Source organism: Perognathus longimembris, chromosome 28 (genome assembly GCF_023159225.1).
Source record: "Perognathus longimembris pacificus isolate PPM17 chromosome 28, ASM2315922v1, whole genome shotgun sequence".
Taxonomy (NCBI): domain Eukaryota; kingdom Metazoa; phylum Chordata; class Mammalia; order Rodentia; family Heteromyidae; genus Perognathus; species Perognathus longimembris.
In genome coordinates, this window is record NC_063188.1 from 64,284,670 (window position 1) to 64,304,802 (window position 20,133).

At 41.6% G+C, this 20,133-nt stretch overlaps 1 protein-coding gene across 1 annotated transcript in view; it reads right to left on the reverse strand.

Moving 5' to 3' along the window:
• Nucleotides 1–8,204: 8,204 nt before the first annotated feature.
• Nucleotides 8,205–20,133, reverse strand: part of Ar (androgen receptor) — a 172,534-nt gene continuing 160,605 nt past the window's right edge. Inside the window, exons 5-8 of the mRNA XM_048336808.1 lie at nt 15,220–15,364; nt 11,546–11,676; nt 10,471–10,628; nt 8,205–9,695 (exon numbers count right to left, since the gene is read on the reverse strand). Of these exons, the coding sequence (XP_048192765.1) occupies nt 9,540–9,695; nt 10,471–10,628; nt 11,546–11,676; nt 15,220–15,364 (590 nt within the window). The 3' untranslated portion in view covers nt 8,205–9,539. The remainder of the gene's footprint in view (nt 9,696–10,470; nt 10,629–11,545; nt 11,677–15,219; nt 15,365–20,133) is intronic.

A 20,133-nucleotide genomic window follows, 5' to 3' on the forward strand; every position in this document is an offset into this window, starting at 1 on the left:
CCATGACAGACAAAAAAAGTTCTCCTTTGTGGAAAAGTGCCATTGCTCAGGTGGTGAGTGATTTTCTATCAGAGTATCTGCCTTCTCTGCTGGCCTGATTTCTGGTCTGAGACTTGTCTTCCAGTGGGGGGTGTGGTAATGGCTGTTAACATAGTGTGGCTGAAAGTTGCTGTTCTATATGGAACTTTCCTGGTCAGCAGCTGTGACGTGTCCTCCAAATGACCTTTTTCTTGATTGAAGCCATGCCCAGGAGAGAAACTAAAAGGGGGAAACTCTGGCTTTAAAAGCTTGGTGGCAAGCAGACTCACCTGAGTATTTGAATCATTCACATCTACCTCCTAACTCAGAAAGCTGATTTCATACATCAGTGTCTGTAATGCCTTTGATTGCTTTTGCAGTCCTAATTCTAGCTCACCCACACTTCTCTCATTCTATCACTCCCCCTGCTCAATGACATGAAGAAAACCTTTGGGAGAGGGTGGAACATAGAGCCAGTTTCGTAGTTGGGCTTCTTGGTCTGTATACGTGGGAGCCACACAAAAAGGTTCTCTCTTAGCAGGCTCTGAACCAGCATGCAATGAAAGGGATGAGAGGTGACCTCAGAGCCTCATTGCAATGACATGATGCCTGAGTGCACATAAAGGGGCCAAGAACTAGGTTCTAGGACTGATCCCTTGTCACAGGCTGCAGTTCATAACAGCATCCACAACATATTTTGGCCTTTTACATGTAAAAACATGTAAAATATAAGCATTTAGACTAGATAGTATCTACAATCCCTTCTAGTTGGCAAGGAAGCAATTATAAATCAATGGTTAGCCAATGTCCTTGGGAAGGAAGGATATGGGAGGGTTGAGAATTGGTATGACGGCTTGTAGTACCAGATTGGTCTGGCCTAAGACATTTAATTGACTTTAAACTTACTGAAGGCACAGATAATACATGGACTGAGGCTTATGTGACTTCTACTTAGCTCTGCTATTTAAGTAAGCATCTCAATGGGAAACACATTATTTCACCTCTGAGCCTTTGCCCCATGTGTCATGGGTTGATAACATCTGCTATACAAGACTTGATCATTGTTTTGACCCTCTGACTCCCATTTGTTCTGTAAATGTTTGTTGAGTACAGACATGGGGGTTCTATCTCCAAAATTATGTTCTGAGGGTAGCAAAAGTTCCTTTCCTTTGTCTCTTAGATCACAATTAAGACAAGTACTGCTACCAGGTTCCAGTGGCTCATGAATATAATCCTAGCTATTCAGGAGGCTGAGATCAGAGGATCATGATTCAAAGCCAGCCTGGTCAGGAAAGTCCATGAGTCTTGGATCTCCAATTACTCAGCAAAATGCTAAAAGTGGAGCTATAGGTCAAGTGATAATGTACCATCCTTGAGCACAGAAGCTCAGAGACAGTACCCAGGCTGTGAATTCAAGCCCCATAACCCACACTGGAAGAGACTGGTTTGGAGTAACAATGGTATCCACACTGGAAGAGACTTCCCATCTCATTTAGCTCCCCACACTTAAAACACATGCATTTTAGAAACCTGTTGTCCAGGTCAATTGGAATCCTAGTGTCATGTAGTGCATCAGTGGGTCATAATCTTAGCTATACACTAGCTGTGTAACCATATGCAAGTCAAACACAGTATTCCTGTTTCCAGGATCTTTTCAACCACTGTGTCTTGTTTCCTTGACCTCTATGCTTTGCTACTCTTTGGAGTATCTGTAGTGAATGCTAACTACTTTGCCTGTCTAGGTAGAAGTTGAGCAATGAATAACTCCAAGTAGGGTGGTTATTAGTCATTGTCTGCAGAAGAGAAAGAGGACCTCATTAATGGTGGCCAGGACCTGCTTTGGGGAGGGTTTGACTTATAAACATATTCCTGCCCCATTGTTTTTTTTATACAGACACACAGCTAAATATCTCAAGCACCACTGATTTTCTTCTCCTCTCTATGGAACACCAATCTTGGGAAAACTGAGAAATTTCTACTCTGAGGTGGTCAATGATAAACATGGCTTAATATGGAATTCCTTCTAGGGGTTCTGCAATTTTATAATGAGGGTAGCCAGAGCAAATAGCCCAACAGCTATGTCACATATGTTCTCACTAAATCTCTACTCCAGCTCAGAAGGGAGGCATTATAACATGTCCTAACACAGGTGAACACACGAAAGCACAGAGAATTTTCTTACTATTCTCATGAGACCAAGGACACCTCATTGATGGCTTTTATCACAAGCCTAGAAATCCAATTTGAGATGCCGTGATCATTCATATTGACAAGTAACAGGAACAGAAGAACCCAAGAAGAGCTGGATCAGATTTCACCTGGGTGGCTGAAGGCAGTATGGCAAAAACCCAGTGAGTGTGTGATTATGTCCATTCCTTAGCTAACGCTTGGTTTCAACTGGACAATGATGACACCATTTTATGGTCCTACAAGGATGAGAGTGAGCAGCTGGAATTTGTGTGCTCCTCTCTGGAAAAGCATTAGATTTTTAATGAAGAGTTGTTATGGGCTGCCAGATCCTGTTTTATTTTGGTGGTCTCAGCTCAACCAATGCTAAGGGGCAAATTTATAAGCCCCATGTTAAGATTTTTTAAAGTGTATGAAAATCAAAGTAGCATAAAAGGCCACTGGGCATGATACCAATTCTTGACTTCAATAAAGAAGAGAGCCAATAAAAAGAGCTAATTAAAAGAACTCTGATGACATTCCCCTGAAATTTTAGATTGTTTTATGTTTTAACAAATTAACAGCAGTGATAAGAGGATCTTAGCAGCTTTTCTTGAGTCTCTTTGTTAACAATAACTTGAGCCTACAGCCACAACAGGGGCTGGGGCCAAGTTGTTGCTGGCAGAGCAGAAAGCCAGTATTTTACACAATAGATGACATTTCTGAAACCAGATGCAGAAACAAACCCACAGTCACACATGTATTTCAACAAACAAGTTTCTGCCATTTTTAATTGTATTTAGAGCAACAAAAGATTTCAAGATTACAAAAAGATAACAGAAACACTAGCGCTTGGGGCTTGTCCTGCTGCCCAGTGAAGGCCGTCTGCTGCTGTGAGAACTGAAGCCCCATCAAAAGAAGTTTCTAGCAAAGTTAATTGGTTTCTTTTAATAAGATTTTGAGTAATGCGCTCTCTCTTTCTCTCTCTCTCTCTTTAGTTTTTTCTCTCAATATCCAAAAAAGTAGTTCTTTCTTATCTCTGGTTACAGTCTGCTCCCTTCTGCTGCTAACTTAATCTCAAGGCCAGCACAAGAATGTCATATCTGAGCCACTCCTTAATCAATGTCCAATCTCGGGGAAAGCAGAAAGTTGTCACAGAGTAGGAGAGGCCAGTGGGGGTAAAGGCTCTTATTTATCTGTTGTTCATTTGTTTGTTTCTGTAGTTCATCCAAGTGGTAGCTGCTCTCAATACTCAAGTGGCTTAGCAAATAGTAGGCCAAACCCCATAGGCACTTCACTGCCGGGCAGTTAGCACCAAGGGTTGTGAGAGACTGAAAGCCTGGCCCATCTGTTCCAGAGAGTACAGGGTAACACACTGTGAGGCAACAGCTAGAGAAGAAACCATCGGAGAAGCAGCATCATTTCAGAATTCTCTCTCCTTTGGTAGGGAGGGGGTGTCCCAGTCTTTGGTGGTCAATGAAATCTTTAGCTACATGACACTTGCTGAGTACCTTATGCGAGAAGGATGGCAGGCCACAAGGACAATCTATTCCATAACTTCTCATTTACTTCCATAAAAGTTTAAGAGACAAATGGAACAAAGAAAGGAAGCAACAACTGCCTCCTCCCTTCTGTAATGAATTAGGATTGGAAACCAATCAGTACATAGAATCTACTTTCTTGCCAAATTATATGGAGGCTGTTTTACACTCAAGAACTCCACCTGCTAAATTCAAATATCACTCCTTTTGAGGACAAGAGAATTCCAAGTGATACTATCGCTGAACTGTCTGAAGTGACAAATGTGGGGTTTTCTGCCTTCACCTAGAATAGTTGAGGGTTGGGAGGCTCTGGGCAACAGACCCCAGTGTCAAACTCTTAATTCAAGAAAGACACCTCTACTGAGTAGAGGTGGACTTGTACCTACAGAGATACAACTTCTAGCACACTGACAAAGTTTTAACAGAGAAAAACACATTTTTCAATTATTACAATCTTTTACAGACATATCCAAAACCAGAATTAGAGCACATAGACACCCAGTAGCAAGAGCACCTCAACTGCAGGGGAGAGAATTGGTGTGAAAGATGGAGCACTTGCTCTGGGTTCCCAAGTGCAGGCGATTGTCCTTCTCTCACAAGAATGGTGAAGATCAAGGAATACTCTTCCTTCTCCCAATGGCTCAGGTCCCATGATAGGGCTGCTGGCCAATCTTTTGTGGTGGGCAATTTGGCCCCATGTCTGGGACTTCCCTATGGTAAATCCCAGCCAGTTCCAATGAGTCTTCAGTACCTTTCCACATTCATCTGTCTTAGGCTAGTAAAGTGCAACACATCATGTACCCTACCCTTTTCCCTCTCTTCCCCTTTGCAAAGCCTGTGTGTCAGGCCAAACAAAGGCAGAGATCTCTTAGTTATGACATCAATCCAGGTGTCTTGTCCATTCTGAGAGAGCTTCCAAAATAAAACTGTGTCCTCTCTCATAAGCACATGGCATCAGATAGGACCTGGAACCAAATACAAAGGTGCAGAGAAAGGTAAATCTATCAGAACACATTACATCTATATATATAATTCAGTTTTGAAACATGGATACAAATATCATTTACAATATAGTCCAACTTTTATGCCTTAAACTGCAGAGAACTTTTTTTTTTTTGAGAACTTTTTTTTGTGCTGTCCAAACCTGGGCAGAAATGAAGGTTTCTGCCTGCTGTCCTTCTAGTGCAAAGTCTAGTCATTTCAATGCTACCCTTCTCATCAAGGGCTTCACATCTTCAGATAAGCTAATATGGGCAACTAGCAAACACAGTGGCCAAGACCAGCTCCATTTTCAACCATGCAATGATGGAGCTTCAAGAATTTGCTTAGCAACTACGAGAAATGGAAAGCTAGTTCTGCTTATAAAAATCACTTGGTGAAGGACCCCAGAATCCCATATTTTTCTATTTATCTTCCAACATTTATAAATACGTAAATGGTGAGGGAAAACATACCCTCACACAAAAAACTCTAAGTCAGTCACCAACACAGTCCTTTAGTCTGTCTTTGGATAGTTTACCAAAGAGGTGCTAATGCTTATTCCCTCTCTGCCCTTAAAAATTTTGGTGTCTTAGCAGATACAATGTAATCTTTGGTTACATCATGTAATGCTTTCATCTCTTTTGGTTCTCTCTTTCCCTGTCTCTTTTTAAAGCAAATTACTTTTAAAGATTTCCAAGGAGATCAGGGAGGCAAACAAATCTGCCTAGAAAAGCAGCAGGGGTAGAGACTTCCTTTGGCAAGACATTTCATATGCAAACAAATGGCTTCTTTTAAGTTTAGGATTTGATCTGGTGCTGAAGCTTTCCTAGTTCTCAAGATCCCTTACAATGGGTCAAGCACAAAGAAGACCATGCCTTTGGCCCAGTGCCCTCTCACCTGGGCAAGGGGCACAGGATAATTCAGTAGTCAGCCTCTTGTTTTGACAGGACTATATTGGGATCATGCAGGGATAGTTACTGGGCTATCTTAAATGAGTCTCCTGAAAAGCGGTGCTGGCATAGGTAGGGCTGGCAATGAGTAGAGATGGGGGTGGTTTGGGCCTTTGTGTCTGCCAAATGTCAAGGCAGAGAAAGGGGCAAGGCCACATCTGAGCTGTGCCTAGTGGAACAAACAGAAGCTACTTGAAGCTCAAAGTCAGGTCATTGTGTAGTGTCAATATGTGGATGATGGTCATATTTTTCTCTTAAAGTACAAGTTGAATACATCTTGTTATATATGTCTATATTTACTGAGAAGTAGAGTATGGACAAAGAGGGACTGGAGCATCAGCACATTATTTTTTTCAACCTGAAAAACTAACCCTAGCAACTACCCAAAGTACAGAGTGAAGCTCTTTTTTTTTTCCTTTTTTCTTTTTTTAAGTGCCAGTGAACACACATAAAAATATAAGTATTACCGATATTCTTTTTTTCAAAGATATATGACAGTATCCTTCAAAAAATCCCCTTCTCAAGAGTAATTTAAAAAAATAACGAACTTTCCAAGAACAACAATATTGCCTGTGGCATAGAAAGTCTACAGAACAAAGAATCCAAACCTCGATGTCAGCTCAGAGGCCAGATCCCAGTGAGCTGCCCAGTGAGAGCTGAAACCGACACACGACTCTTATTCTATTGACCAGAGTTCATGATCTTGACAGCTGTGTGCTGCTCAGTAGAGATGGGGCCCTTCTCCGTTGTATTCCTTCTTTTGCTCTTCACTTTCCATCCTCTTCAAACCTCTTTGGAGATGATCACTTTCACCTGTCAGGTGAGTGAACTTCATCTTGCAGCGCCCCAGGTGAGTGGGGCTGGGTAGTCAGTCCTCCACAGGTGAGCGTGATTTAGCAACCACATCATTTCTGTAGAGCAGAGTGCTTCAATGAGAGACCCCTGTTAATCACACTGGCTAGTATATTATTGGCCGCAAGAGAAATGAAACAGTACTTCTCTTTTCAGCTATGAGCGAACAGAGCCAAAGTAAAACCTCCTTTTTTTTGCTTATGGAAATCCTAGTGCAGAAACAATAGTGGAAAGCCTCATCTTGGCTCTTTTCCCCTCATTTTGCCATTTGGAAATTTTGGCATAATCCAGTTGCTGTTGCGTTTAATTGCACTGCTGTTTCATTGAATTTTTTTGGCTTTTGCAAATGAAAAACATACATTCATAAAGACACGAGTCACAATTGGGAAATCCATAAAGATGGAAAATGTGACAAATGGAGAGTCTCAAATATTTACAAAGAGGTATTAGAATGATATAATCAAATCCATGTAGCACAAAAAGATAAAATCTCGTCTAAACAGATGTAAAGGAATTACTAAGATGTAACCTAGTTATAACTGAAAAGAGTGCTGGACTTTATTTTTTCTGTTTAAGATAGCTAAAAGTGCTCATGTATATAAGCCAGATGGTGTCATCACAAAGAAAACAAGAATCTATTCTACCCAAGAAAGAGAACCTGTCAGCATCTGTTTTTATCCAGCAGGCTTTGATTGGCATATCACCCATCCTCTCTTTCCTCTCTCTTGTTATTTCACCCATCCTCTCTTTCCTCTCTCTTGTTATTTCAAGAAGCTGTTCTGCAAGTTTGTTTGGCTAGTAATATCAACACAGGAACCAAGGAGGGAAACTTATGTGCATTGTATAAAGTCATTTGCAAACTATATTCTGAACACAAAGAAAACCAGCTCAAACAGACAGCTTGGTCACTGGCCTTTCATTTCTTCAGTTGAATAGATTTAAGAGCTAAATGAAGAGGCAGTGACCAAGATGAGAAAGTAGGTAGATGTTCCTCACCTCCTGGACTCAGGGATGGGGAACAAAATCCATTGGAAAGAGCTGTTCCAAAAGATTATATGAAACTGGCAACCCAGGGGCAAGCCCCGAGTTAATGGGTGGCAACCTATGGCAGCCACATCAGGCATGTCTTTCCAAAAGAAGCTGTGGTTCTGTTGATAGTCTCAGTGGTCCAGCACCCCTCTAATTGAGAGGCAATAACAACAGTGTGGAATCTGAATGAGGATGGCCAATGTCAACCCCAAATCAGCAGCTGCTGAGGAGGAGGAGGAGGAGGAGGAGGAGAAGGAAGAGAAAAAGGAGGAGTACACTGGTACTCATCTGCCAGATGGACTCATCTGGCCTTAAACTTTGCCTCTGAAGACTTCAGTATTCCGAGTCTTCTCTTGGAGCCTTTTCTCTTCTCCCTGTGTCTTGTGCAGGTGGTTATTCTGGGTGGCAGGAGAATATTTCAGTGTTTCTGGTTCAAGAACCTTCATTCCTCCCACCCTAGTTAATGAGTTTCTCATTCATCCTGATCTAGGTAGCCCCTTTAGCTGCTCTGAGAAAGAAAATTATTTCTGTACTCGATGTGAAGATATCATCTTTGGGAGACAAGGGCAAGACGCTGTTTGTCGAATCCCTATGATACTTTCTTTCCAGTTTGTCTAAGGGCTCCAGAGATCTGACTATTGGTGAGAAACCTTTAGTAAGATGTCTCTACAGACATCTAGAGATAGATGTCAGGGCTGCAGGCCTGCTAGCCCTCATGATAGTGGGGCATGAGAGATGTTTGTAGATCTACAAACATGCCCAAAGAAGTGAACTTTGCCACCATCGCTGAAATGCACAATGGTGAAGTCCAGGCCCACCAAACACTGAAGGGAGGGTTCAAGAGTTTGCTGCTGCATGAAGTCTGTTGGTTTTTCCAAGGAGGAGGAAAAAGTGATGGCAGTGACAGATCAACTATTCAGTGCTCACAGCAAGAGAACAGCCAATCTATCACTTCCTTTTTCTCTGACTCCAGCTACAAGCTTCTTGCTGGTTCACCACCTACATATGAGTGGAACCTTCCAAAGAGTCAGAGGTCTCCTTTTTTTCTCACTGATATGATTCTTCAGTGAAAGTGGCCAAGTTTTGGCTAAAGAGAATATTTAGTTCAAAACTCTTCGAAACACTACTGAAAGTCAATTTAAGAGCAGACACAGAGGCTGAGAGAGAAAGGTTTGAAGGGGGAGGTGTTCACATGCACACAAGTTGTCAAACAAGCACATTGTCAGTACAATAAATTGCACTGCAGTTGAGCAGTCTCACCCTGAGGACTGAAAGGTGTGGGCAGGTACTGATGACCTATCTGCTCTCCTTGTCCTCTCTTCTCTCTATCCCACCTCCCAAATGAGCTCTGGGGTCATTCTGCCCTCCAATGGCACTAGCCACTGGCAAAAATCAAAGTCTTGCAGAGATGGAGGGAATGACAAAAACAGTGACTTCAGCAATTATGCTGACTTCTTTGGGGAGTTCTGTTTGTTTGTTTCTGAATAAACTAACCTAGCATGGTTTTTGGCATTTTTTCATTTGTGTATGTATACATATGTGTGTGTGTGTGTGTGTGTGTGTGCGTGTTTATGTGTGTATGTAGGTGTGTATGTTTGATATTTTCCCCCAGATATTTGTAGCTCTCTAAACTTCCCGTGGCTTAATGTAAGTAAATGTTTGTGTGGCTGGCACGCAGCGCAGTGCTCTAAAGAAGCACAACTTGACACTGGGCCACATGGAGATCATCACAGATTCCAAAGAAATACAATAGCATTCAAAACACATATAGAAGCCACAACAGAGTCTGAGGGTGCCATGGGAGGGTGAGATGGGGAGAGAGGAAGAAAAAGAGAGGAGGAAAAGAGAAAGCCAGGCAAAATAGAAACATTCATGACAAGACTGTACATCAATAGAGGAAATTCCCCAAGGCACTGCAGAGAAGTAGTGCAGAGTTAGAATGGGCAGAAGACATCTTAAAAGGGTAGTGGGGTAGGCAAGGGAAATAAGGGCTACTGAAGATTCACTGTGTGTGGAAATAGATGGGCTTGACTTTTCCAGAAAGGATCTTGGGCACTTGCACAGAGATGATCTCTGCCATCATTTCCGGAAAGTCCACGCTCACCATATGGGACTTGATTAGTAGGTCGAAAGTGAACTGATGCAGCTCTCTTGCAATCTGCATGGGACAATAAGAGAAAGAGAAATTACAACTGATAAAGTGTTTGCCTTTTGCCAGATTCCTCCCACCTCAACTGCTGACCGGTTTTGATGTCTAGTCCTTCTAGTATGTTACCCCTTGCCTATCTTTGGTCCTGTACTATGAGGTCATGTGTGTATGTGCGCGCGCACGCGTGTGTGTGTGTGTGTGTGTGTGTGTGTGTGTGTGTGTGTGTGAAATAGTCTACAGAGACATCACTTGGGGGCTCCCAAGAGACCTTTCATAAGTTCTCTGATTCAGAACTGGGTGTTCTTTACTCCAGGTACCCGCCCCATCTCTCATCCTTTCCCTCTTCTCTTTCTTCTCTTTCTCTCCTCTCCTCTCTCTCTCTCTCTCTCTCTCTCTCTCACACACACACACACACACACACACACACACACATCCCATAGGAGAGAAGAGAGAGAGAGAGAGAGAGAGAGAGAGAATGGCAAGTTCATATGTATATGAGTCAAGGAAGAGAGGAAAAAACCCCATTTAGGTCTCTTTTGTCCGTTTTAAGCTTCTTTCTTGAGTCCCAACTTCTCTGTTCTTATCTCCTCCACCCCTTTCACAATATCCAGTGAGGACATTGTGACCTGTCTTCTTTTCTTCTCCATTGTATTTTCTTCCTGGACCATACTCATAGCCAGCGGTAAATGGAAACACCTCCCAACACCATTGTGTCAGACCCTACTGGGGCCTATTATCACTTGGCTCTATCAATCTGATAAAGCACCCTCCATAATTTGCTTACAGGCTGCACAGAATCCAGGAGCTTGGTGAGCTGGTAGAAGCGCCTTGAGCAGGATGTGGGATTTTTTCTTTTGCATGCAATGATACGATCGAGTTCCTTGATGTAGTTCATTCGAAGTTCATCAAAGAATTTTTGATTTTTCAGCCCATCCACTGGAACTGATGTGGGATGAAGACAGAATGGGGAGGGGAAGCATGCCCACGAAGGAGCATTAGACAAAGCACCAAGTTTCCTGACCACAAATCTGACCCCCACCCCCACAGGGAGGGAACTATCTACTTTGTTTCCTGTCAGTTGGAGCCCATGTGCCTGGGGCTTTCAGTCTGCCAAAGAGATATTAGTGGTAAGGATGGCTGCTCAAAAGGAAATAAAATATATTAAATCTTTCCTCTTACTGGTATTTTCATAGACCTATTTCTTAGGATTCTCAGTTTTACGTCATTCACCATCCATCTGTGATTTAGACAATTACAGTGTATGGCTCCCCCGCCCCTTCTTTGTGCTGGTACTGGGGCTTGAACTCAGGGTTTCATGAGCTTACTAAGCTGATGGTTTTCTACTTTAGCCACACCATCAGTCTTTAGTGCATGACTTTGAACATCATTTTGCCTCTTATCTCTCTCAAAAAGGCCAAGAGCACTCTGCCTAGAGGAGACATTAAAGAAAGCTTTCCTGGCTGCCAGGTAGATGCTGCCTAAGTTGCTTGAATAGACCTCAAACTATTGGTAGAAGAGAAAGTGCCTTCCAGGAAATTATCTTTCTTTTTTTACTGCTCTACAAGGACTATAAGGTAGTTCATTTCTATTTGTGCAGAATTTTTCCATAGGAAAAATTCAGGGGCTTACTATACCAAGTTAAGAAGGAGAGACTTGGAAGTAAATGAGGATCTGGTGAGGGTTGTATTCTCCCAAAGAAATGGATCTCTAGCCATGAAATTGGTCTTTGTTAGAACAAAGGGTGCTAAGGGAAAATGAAAGGGGAGGAGAAAAGAAGGAAGGAAATGTCCAGTATCTGGCTTCTCCTTAATCAACTTTAAATGGAGTAAGTGGCCCCTTCTGTACTTTTAGATACTTACTAATGCTGAAGAGTAGCAGTGCTTTCATGCACAGGAATTCCTGGGGGGTGATTTGGAGCCATCCAAACTCTTGCGAGAGGTGTCTCATTCTGACACACTGGCTGTACATCCGGGATTTGTGCATGCGGTACCTAGACAGGAGGCACACAGAGGAAAAAGAGGAATCAGGAGAGAGGCTTCAATAAATTCTGAGGAAATGTTTCTCATTGCCCTCCCTTCCCAGATTCTCCAAGAAAAGTTTGCTTCTTCTCCTGCTGATACTTCAGTGACAAGAAGCAAGGTTGTTCTTTTTTGTTTTCCAAACTCCAAAAATCCTGATAACTACTCATCTTTCCTGTCCAGGATATGGGTTAGTACATGGAATTTCCATGTTTACATGCCCCTTCTGTTTCCTGAGGCAGGAAAACGTAACCAAATGAACACAATAGGGCAGGCACATAGTCTCCCTGAATTCAGTTCTGATATCCAAGTTACAGTCAGAGCCAGTGCCTGTGTTCTAGGCAACCTATCTTAAGAGGATTTCTACAAGGGAGGACCCAGCAATTGGGTCTTAACTAAAGGACACCAGGATTTGCAAGTGACCATAAGTGTTGATCTTGTCAACACTCGTGCCTGTCATTTTCCATAACAGAAATTTAATCATGTTTTTAAAATCTCCTAGCAATGGAGATTCCACATTGTCCTTTTGAAATGAATCCCAGTGCTTCTAAATCTTCTAGGAAGGGTTTTCAATTTCTAATCTAAATGTCTCTGCTGAAGGGATCCCATTCTCCTATAGGTCAGTGGTTCCTTTCCTTGTTTGGGAGCCGTAAATATTATGAGCTGCTTTTGCATAGTGACTTGTGAACAAATCATCACATTATCACCTATAAATTATATGGGGAAGTGGTAAAGGCTTCGACAGCTTCTGGGCAGGGGGCAACCTGTCTGATCCATGAATGGTCACAGTTTCTGGATTTTAGCACTACAGAAATTAAAGGTGTGTGTGTGTGTGTGTGTGTGCACGTGTGTGTGTGTATGTGTGTGCACGTGTGTGTGTGTGTGTGTGTGTGTGTAGGACAATAATTGGTTTTGTAGTATGTAAAATAAGGAAAGAGAATTTGACACCTACTGAAGTGGTGATGACACAGATCTCCTAGATCTGTGCTTTGACATTTTGATTTTCAAGCCACTAGCCTGGTCCATATTGAAAACAGGGCTCTCATTGCCGGGGGCGGGGGGGGGGGGGGAGAAGGGGGATAGCTCGGCAACCTTGCTCAGAGAGATTTTTTGCTGCCCTAGTAGAAGACAAAAGTTGTCAGATAGATAATGTTGAATTATTCAGGTCAGGATGAAATCCAACTAGAAAAGGGAAATGTTTAGCTAGTATCACAAGTCAATTGACCATAGTAATATTGCTTTAACCTCTTTCACACTGGAGAATTTTTTCATGGCAGTACTAAAATTTGAGCCCCGAACTTTATGCTTGCTAGGTAAGTCCTCTACCACTTAAGCCACAACCCCAGAGAGCCCTTTTTGCTGTAGTTATTTTTCAGAAAGGATTTCAAGTTTTAGCCTGAGCCTGGACTCAGACTGCAATCTTCATACCTCTGCCTCTCAAGTAGCTGATATTACAGGCATGAGGCATAGTGAGTGGCTCCCTAAAGTTTGGTTTTTTTTTTTTTAAAGATTTGATGTCTCTGGAGCCTGTTTCTGCTCATACTCTGGTCCCATGGTATTTTTATGTCTTTGTTGAAGAAATTTTAACCATAAAAATCACAGTCCTCACATAGGGATTCTTAGAATACTGCTGCAGGCCCCTGAAATAAAGTGGAGAGGAAAGGAGAAGAGAAAAGGCAAGGCAAATAATTCAGATGGGGAAGAGAATCAGAAGTGGGAGAAAAGGCCAAAATTCAGCTGAGCAGAGGTAGAGGGAATAAAAATGAGGGGCTATGAGGGAATATGAAGATTGGAAAACACTGAACATAGTTCCTGGCACATTTTAAGTGCTCAATAAGTAAAACATATAACATTGCTATTATGGTACTAGTCATAATTTTACAGATGGGATTTGAAGCTCAGAGAAGTTCAGTATTTCTTCTCATGGTCATACAGTTGGCCTTAAGTCCATTAACTACGCACCATGTACTCGCCACAAAGAGGGAAGGAAAAAAGAAAATGTGGCTTGGTATTAGAGAGAAGAGCACAGGGTCATAGTCTAGCTTGTACAAGTCACTTTCACTCTCTTCAGGTCTCCCATCAGTAACTTGGAGAGGCCTGAAGTGGCTCTCAACTGGGAACTGCTGGTGTCAGAAATGGGTGGGGGCAGTTTAGGCTGTAAGCATGACTGAAATATTATTTACTATTTAGTGTATAGGTGCCAGGGATGCTAAATATATTCAAATATGCAGTGTCTTGCACAATAAAAAGTATTAACAGCATCCATGTTGATACATACTGGTCTGGGTGTTTATAGGGGTCCCCAAATACTAATGGAGTGGTTCTACAAGAGGAAGGGACCTGTTGTTTCAAAAGCCTCAGGATGTGGGGGAATCTAGGCCTCTGACTCTGTGGGGACTTTGGGGCACCTTTTGATGAGATGAAAGAGACTGAACTAGAAATCTAAGATGGGCTATCACATGCTTACTTGGGGGCAGAGAAGGAAATGGGGATTTAGCAAAGAAGCAATTTTCACTTTGCAGAACTCCAAAGGTCTCAGGTCTCTGGGGAAGTTGGAACAGGTGCTGAGAAAGTCGATTCAATCATTCAAGGGCAACAGGGGCTTGATAGTAGGAGAGGAACAGTTAGGAGCCTTTTTAAGGTCTGCCTCAGAAGATGGCATCATAGGTAACTCTTTAGAGGTTTGGAAATCACAGAGCAGCTCATGCCAAAATCCCACTAGCTATTCATAGATCTGGCTACCACGGTTGGCAGGGTTGTGAGTGAGGGCAACTGGGGACAACTTACACTGCCTTGCATGGCCCTGTTGTACTGTAAGGAATCACTGGCCTGTAGATTTTATTTTAAGGTTCTTCTGGGTTAAAGGGTTGAAGGAGGTGGAATGTCAATTCCAACTCTTACTGAAAGGATTCTCTATGGTAAAAGTAGCTCAAGGTTCTTGGGAATATTCTTGTCATCTCTATTCACAGTGTCACTAAAGGACCTCAGATTTAGGGGACTATTATTCATAAGGAAAGAAGGAATCACCGAAGGATTTATTTTTACTCTTTACCCTGCATATCTGTCAGTTCCTGTTTAAGGAGGCTCTGTTATTATTAACTAATTCAAAAACTGAGTCATGGAATTAAGGATCTTGTCAAAAGATGATAAATATGGGAAATAGTCAAACCAATAGCTTCCATTTTTACAGGAGAAAAATGTAACTTCAAAATGTGAGCCCTTGGATTTATTGACGAAAGACAAATATAACTGATGGTGGAACAGGTATGTTTAAGAAGAGGAAAATAGTAGAGCCAAGGTCACTTTATTTGGCTGTACCAAACTTCACCATCTATATATAACCATGTAGATTAGTTATAAAAAGAGAAGATAAAATTATCATGAAAACTTAAAGACATAAGATTTAGGAAGTAACCAGCACAGTCCTTGCATGAAGTGTCTGCACTACAAATGATGACCAACAATAGCCTTCAGCTGTAGCCAAAGGATCGAAGCCTGATACTAGGAGCACTTACTCATTGAAAACCAGGTCAGGAGCGAAGTAGAGCATCCTGGAGTTAACATTAGTGAAGGACCGCCAGCCCATGGCAAATACCATGAGACCCATCCAAGAGTACTGAATGACTGCCATCTGGTCATCCACGTGCAAGTTTCGGAAGCCTGGAGAAAAATGGGGTAGATACATAATCATCCAAGATGTTGATGGGCTGAGTTACACATTGTGGCTTCTACTGAGCTGAGAATTTCTGGCACTTGGGTAGCCCCAGAGAAGCCCAGAGACATCAGTGTTGGTTGTTAGGGAAGGGGGTGGGGGGGTGAGAAAAGACTATATAGCAGAGCTAATATTCCTTGACCTCCATACTTCATTGAGCTGTTTAAAAGAGACTATGATGGAGGGAAAATGGAGCATTTTCATTTGGAAGAGAGTACACTGACTTCTCTTGTCTAAGCCTTTTACTTACATTAGCTCATATAACTTGTACAACTCTCATTATCTCTGGTCTGTGAATCAGGAAAAGTGAGCAACAAGAGAGGTCAAGAAACATATCCAAGATCATTTAGCTAGTAACTGGTAGACCAAGTTCTGTAGCCAAAGAGTCTGACTTCAAAGTCCATGCTCTTGATCACTAGACCTTTGGAAAGATTGCAGTATAATTACCAGCTCTCCCACAAATGTCACTTCACAAATGTCTTTTATACCTGTAACTCTGTGTGTGTGGGGGGGGGGGGGGGGAGGGAGCCTGGAACTGAGGGCCTGGATGCTATCTGTTAGCATTTTTGCCCGAGGCTAAACCTCTATCATTTGAGTCACAGCCCCACTTTTGGCTTTCTGCTGTTAATTGGAGATAAGAGTCTCATGGACTGTGCTACCAGGGCTAACTTTGAACTATAATTTTCAGATTTCAGTCTTCTGACAGCTTGGAGTATAGGCATAAGCCACCAGTGCCCAGTTTCTAGCTATAATCTTATTTGACCCTTATAACCATCCTAGGAGAGGGACATTAGTCTACATTAGCAAATGCATATGGAACTTAACTACTGCCTTCAGAACACCACCTGTCGTTTCTCTGGCCCTCTTTCTGCACCATACTTTCTCTCTTCTTTTCTACTTAACAGGTAATTCTGGCCCTGATGGTTTCCTATCCTTCTACCTTGCTGTCCTCAGACACTTACCTTTTTATACTGATTTCTTGTCACTTGCCTTCTGATAATTAGGTCACAGGTCTTCTGAAAAACTTACAATTTACTGAACACTTCATGCCTTCCCAGGCTTCTGCAGCTCTGCTATCTGTACATAAGCAGTTGCCTTTGGCTAGGATGTACTCCCTCTTTCCAGGTTTTCTATCTGATGAACACTTCATCATCTTTCAAGTCTTGTCTCAAAATCCACCTCCTCTGTGAAGCCTATTCCAACTTGTATAAGCAGAAGGCTTAATGAATATTCTTTTGCTTTTGCACTGTACCTTGGCTCTAGCCAATTACAAAGCTCATTTCACAGAACTGAAATTTATGTACACATCTGCCTCTCCCACAAGAGTTGGACCTTCGTGAAATCAGGGACCATCTCTTCTTATTTATCTGTGTTTTTCTAGTACATAGAAAGTTTCAGTTATCTGATTGCCCAAGTAAGAAATATTACTTAACCAAATGGGTTAAGGACCTCCATTTTTTTTGTACTTTATGATATGGGAATTAGCTGATTTCCAAATGACTTCCCTAAAAGTCAGAGAACAGAGCTGCCCAGGTGTTACCTCTACAAGAACACAAAGCCATAGATAGCCAGATTCTCCTGGACATTATACATATATCCAACTCATAACACATCCATACCAGCACCTTTTCTTCTTCCAAATCTGGAATTCTCTGTTTTGTCTTGCTATATTTCATTAAGAATGCTTCCTTGATTTTAGGACAAGCTTCTCACTTTCCTGTAGATTACCCCATTTAACCCTCACCATAACCCAGATAGGCAATGTGACACCTATTTTTATCAACATGGAACGTGAGGATTAGAACAGTTAGCTGCCTTGTCTGATGTCACAAAATCAACATGAGCTGAAGTGGCTCTTGAATCCAGTGTTTGGATTCTTTGCTTTAGCGCCTTTTCTACTTCACCATCGACATCCACAGTTCAGGAGCCACAAACTCACAAGCTTTCCTTTGGACATAGGCTTACATCTGAAAGCTGTTACCATCGAATGATCTGCTTGGTTGGTCCCTATCTACCTGCATATCTGTATTCCCCTTTGCTTTTAGGTCTCAAATCTCCCAGTCATTAAGGATTCTAAAATCTCTCATTGCACTATCCTTAGCTGAAGTCCAAAGCCTCTGCAACCCACCTTTACCATACTGACATGTTAACAGACTGGCTGGAGCCTCAGACCCCAGAGTATTTCCTTCCCGTAGCCTTTTTATAGTACAGGATGTCAGGAACTGACCCTTCCCAGTAGGACATAAGAAGTAGGGTGCAAGTAAGAACTATCCAAGGATCACCTGGGCAACAGGCCTGTGAGTCTGAAAATGAATCTTTGTAGTGGGAGACAGTGAGCAGAAAAGAAAAAAATACCTTAGATGGTAAGCCTTGATTTTCTAATGGAGTATGTCAATATAAAGGTATATTGTAGAAACAAGATGCAATTGAATGAGAATAGACATGCTTCTCCAACTTTGATGTACCAGAGAACTAACACAGAGGTGAAAAAAGAGAAATTTTAGTCTTGTTGTGGTACTAATGCACTGTCCTTAGAGGTGCTTAGCACTCAATCCTAAGAACTGCACACAAGGCTAATATGTATAACTAGTTGGCATATTCACCTGTAGATCCTTCTATTCTGATTGCAATACACAACTCCTCTTGAATGCCCAGTTTCTTAGATTGAATAGTTAGCAAGGGATAACTAGAAGAAATAGCAGCCTCAGTACTATAGATTTCCTCAGGAATTCAGTTATTAAAGACTTATCTGTCATTGTGGTAGGCTGTTCTGAAGAAATGTAAGAGTCATCCTAAGACTTTGAAATAAATCAAACTGGTTAGAGGGAGCAGAGGCATTTTCTTTGCTTTCTTATTACGATCTAATCAGCATCATTATGAGCAATTTGCCATGGAAACTTGTTGTTTCATGTCTAGGCTGGGAGAGCAGGCACAAAGCAAGGTCAGTTTGAAAGTTTGTGCTGCTCTAGTGAGCCTGCTACCAAGGTCTTTAAAGAAGACAAGTCAACATTGGGGTCCATTGGGGTGAATTCTAGGATTAGATTGAGATTTGTGAGAGTGGTAATTTAGCACTCAAGTTTCATTATAATAAGCTATCATTTACACAGTACCTACCATGCCTCAGGTACAGTACTAGATACTTTATACATAATCTCTGTATTGATGACAATTGCCAAGGTATACTTGTTCTACCACCTCTACAAATGAAGAAAGATGGGCACAAAGAAGACATGTGATTTGTCTAAGGTAAAATAACCAGTGTAGAGTGAGGACACCAAATTAGATACATGTGATTCTAAATACACTGTGTAAATACCATCTGTTCATCTGCCTCCAATTATTTTTTATAATTTATTAATGTGTCAGATACCCTATGAGGTAATTTTCAGACATTATTACTATTATGGTAAACTTACAGCAAAATTTATCTGAGTAGGTTATTAGCACAGTGCCTTGGACAGGACAGGCACTCAAGTCTGTCAACTGAGCAAAATCACTTGAACTCATTGGTGATTACTGACAGTATGAATAGTTCTTATAAGTGCTCTAATCAACTTCTTTCTGAAGCTATTCTTCTAACCTATTCAGTCAGAGATCATTTACTCTGAAAAGCAAGATGGTGAGCTGATTTTAACTTGCAAATTTGTTAATATAAGGAAATGAATTCTTATCTTGGGGGGTAGGCCAGTGGTTCTCATATAAATTCTGCCATGGTGATTGGCACTAAGTTGTTGGCAAAAGCATCCAATTAGACACAAGAGGGTTTGAGTTTAAGTGCTGTTTCCATTTGTGGAATCACAAATGGATCAAATTCATTAACTTCTTTGAGCTGTGATATGGAAACAGAAATAATGATTCACAGGACTGCTTTGAGATCTATGTATATAAAGGTCTGCATCCAAAAGGAGTCCTGTTTAGTATTTAGACTCTGCTTGGGAAAATTAAACTTTGAATCTCTATCCAGTACATGGCATCAAAGAATTCAGCTAAAGAAGTGATAAGAATTACAACAGGTTTTTATTCCTTTTTTATATTTGTTCCTCCCTGTGTGAAACGCTCAGTTTTGGCATGGTGCATGTGCAGCCAGAGTCCTTGGGCCTTCTTCCCAGTGATCTTACTGGCTAGTCAACCTCAGCACCGTGAGCTAGAAAAGTATTAGGGATAGTCTAGTGGCAGCAATGGGACCTTGAGTGTTTGAATTAACAACAAAAAAGGCTTGATAGTCAACATGAATATCTTCAAAAGCAGCAAACCCACCATATGGCCCAAGTGGTCCTCAATGATGTTTTCAGCCCTTAAAGTTGGCAAGCTAAGAATTACAGAACTGAATGCTACAACAGACTAGTGAGAGTGAAAGGAGGAGGGGATTTGGAATCAGGAGAGGACCTGGGTTCAGATTCTGGAAATGCTACTTCCTGACTGTGTCACTGTAAACTAATCATACCTCTTCTCAGAATGTCAACAGCTTTGTAAAATAAGATAAAAGAGGTTGTACTTCATAGGATGCTTATGAGAATGAAATTAGGTAATATCTGGGAAGCTGCTCTTTTTACTATGAATATAAATATCCATCTGAATAGCAATTATTATTAGAAGGTAGGTTAATATTTGACATAACAGAAGGAGATTTAGGTTGTTGACATTTCAAAAGAATCTTTGAATCATATAATCTCAGGATTAGGAGAATCTTTAATGAGCATATGCTTCGCTGGTTTTT